The sequence below is a fragment of the Dendroctonus ponderosae genome, unplaced genomic scaffold (assembly GCF_020466585.1).
Source record: "Dendroctonus ponderosae isolate FM_Combo_2020 unplaced genomic scaffold, Dpon_F_20191213v2 Dpon_F_20191213_7, whole genome shotgun sequence".
Classification (NCBI taxonomy): Eukaryota; Metazoa; Arthropoda; class Insecta; order Coleoptera; family Curculionidae; genus Dendroctonus; species Dendroctonus ponderosae.
The window spans coordinates 11,931,178-11,933,763 of record NW_026018916.1 but is presented as its reverse complement, the minus strand read 5'-3'; the positions used below and the strand labels follow the sequence as shown (position 1 = coordinate 11,933,763).

Here is a 2,586-nt window from a genome sequence, read left to right as displayed (position 1 = left end):
CTGGTCCATATCAGGAGGCAATTTGTTACATTAGAATAACCCTATGCTTATTTTTTTATTTCAGTCCTACAAACCAGCAACATGCAAATTTTCGGAGCATCTTCCCAGAAGGTCAACGGAGATATTCCCCATCTTAAGAAACTACCCGGGCCTGACTTACTGATACCAATTACGCCAAAACATACTCACACCAAAGTAAGGAATGATTCGCAAGCGAATCAGCCTGAACCGAAAAAACCCACACCACAACACTTGGTAAGACCCAACAAGATCCCCTATTTACCCACATCATACAGTTCGATTGAAATCGGCGCAAAACCGCTTGTAGCGTCCTGTAAACCCCCGAACAAACAGATTCATAGCACGTATGACTTGCTAACTGGAATGGATACGTCCGAGTTAACTTACATGGATGAAAGTAGCGTAGTTATCCCTTCCCCAGTGTTGGAGAAAGTTTCCAGTCTTAGTAACATATCCAACACTGAGCAAAATAATGGTCTGGCGCCATCGAGCGAGTATTATGAGCGATTGCTTCCAAACGTAGACCATTCGATTAGTAATCCCAGTAGGATCCAAGATAAAGAAAAACTTACTCCGAATCCGTATTATAGCCAAAGTAACTGTAGTAGTCTTCGCAACTCTCAGCCGCATAAAGACCCGACAAATTTTCAGACGGTCGAGGCTCATAGCAATTCCGTTCGGATTCACACTGAGGTAACTCTGAGCTCGAATCGCCCCATCACGTCTCTAGTAAGCAAGAAGAGCTATGGTGACGATTCCCAAAAAAGCTCCTTTAAAGATGGAAGCACTAAGGGTTCGTTCAAGGATAGTTGCGCCAGTTCCCCTTGTGAGGGAATATCAGCCATATCGCAAACAGGTAATGCGGCTGCCATCATGACTGCAACGACCATTTTCAATAAACATAAATCCATTTCTCGTAAAACAGATACGGATGCCACCACGGACGCCGCTTCTCGCAGAGCTTTTGTCAAGTCGCTAGGGAAGAAATTTAAAGCCAAGAAGAAAACCCTATCGGGACCTCTTGGTGCTTTCGGGATGCGGCAGAAATCGAAAAGCGAAAACCGGGCCCGGAAAGCTTTGCGGACCATTTCATTTATTTTAGGCGCCTTTGTGATTTGTTGGACGCCGTACCATATTTTTGCGCTCGTTGAAGGCTTTTGCACCCAACCTCCTTGTATAAATCCTCGTCTTTACATGTTCTCGTACTTTCTTTGCTACACCAACAGCCCCTTAAATCCGTTTTGCTACGCCCTAGCCAATCAACAGTTTAAGAAAACCTTCACAAGGATTCTCAGAGGCGACTTTCATATTACTTAATGCATTACAGCGTGATATTGACAATAATTCTAGACGGTTTTCACCAATTAAATGTCGAGTAGTTGCAGTATAGGATACGAACGGTAATAAAAGAAGCGACACTCTTTTAGACCTTACCCAAATGGACATTACAGGAAAATCTTCATGTAAAGGTGTTTTGGTTGCAGGCAACGAATTTCTTTCTGGTACTGTGAAGTACTTGGTGTGGCTCAAAGTAACCATCAAGTTAAGTTTTTTTTAATGAAATAGTCCAACTTTCTTAGGCAAACTGGTATTATGCAATAAACTCGTCCTGATTTGCGTATTACAAAGGATGTTCCAATAAGAACGACGGATTTAAATTTGAAATAAAACATACATTTTTGAGGAATTTTATATATTTTTTAGGAATTTTCCTTAAACAAATTTGTATTGTTTATTTAGACATTTAGGAACACATTTTTCCAAAATCAGAAAGAATTATTGTATGTTATTGCTTTCATTATGCTTACACAGACCGCAGCCAAAAATGTTTAGGTATACCGACGTTTTATACCTATAATACGCATACCAATTTCGAAAAAAAAATGCATTTGGTAGAATAATGGCTTAAGCAACTTAAAATAGAACAAATTAAATTAATTGAAAATATCGAAATAAAAATTTGATCAAATAATGAAAATGTCTACTTCAAACGGCGAACTTTGCAGATATACAGTTATACGCTAATTTCGGGACACCATGGCCTATTGGCACAGAAAGTAGTACGTAGCCACAAAATAGAATCTCAACGTAATTCGCTCAATTCTCCAGTAAAAGCATGGTTCGTATTACCAGCAGCATTATCTGTTTATATCTATTGAAAAATTGTTGCCAGCACTCAATCAAGGGGATTTTAGCAAAAGAAGCAGGGAGTTTACAGTGAAATCTGCAATAATAACTTCGTTTCGCCCACATATACAAAGACACAATACTCAATGATCATACTCAGTTTGTAATAGTTTTAGAGGCAAATATGGTGTTAAGGGTTTTCAGTCTATTAGCACTGAAGACCAATATAGTAAGTATATTTCCTATTACATAGTCTGTTATAGGTGCATTTAAAGCTTCCCTAAATTATAATTTTCAGAAAAAAACACACATTTTAGTTAGTTTCTCCGGGTGCGTTTGATTCTTTTTATAATTTATTTTCGATAACCCAACAGCGCTTTTAAGTTACAAAACAAGCTAATATAATAATAGCCATTACATAAAACTAATTTACTTACA

At 38.4% G+C, this 2,586-nt stretch overlaps 1 protein-coding gene across 1 annotated transcript in view; it reads left to right on the top strand.

Annotated features, from left to right (window-relative positions):
* The window catches only part of LOC125505133, a 48,962-nt gene extending 46,382 nt beyond the window's left edge, over positions 1 to 2,580 (top strand). Inside the window, exons 4-5 of the mRNA XM_048668294.1 lie at positions 65 to 877; positions 947 to 2,580. Of these exons, the coding sequence (XP_048524251.1) occupies positions 65 to 877; positions 947 to 1,338 (1,205 nt within the window). The 3' untranslated portion in view covers positions 1,339 to 2,580. The remainder of the gene's footprint in view (positions 1 to 64; positions 878 to 946) is intronic.
* The last annotated feature ends 6 nt before the right edge of the window (positions 2,581 to 2,586 follow it).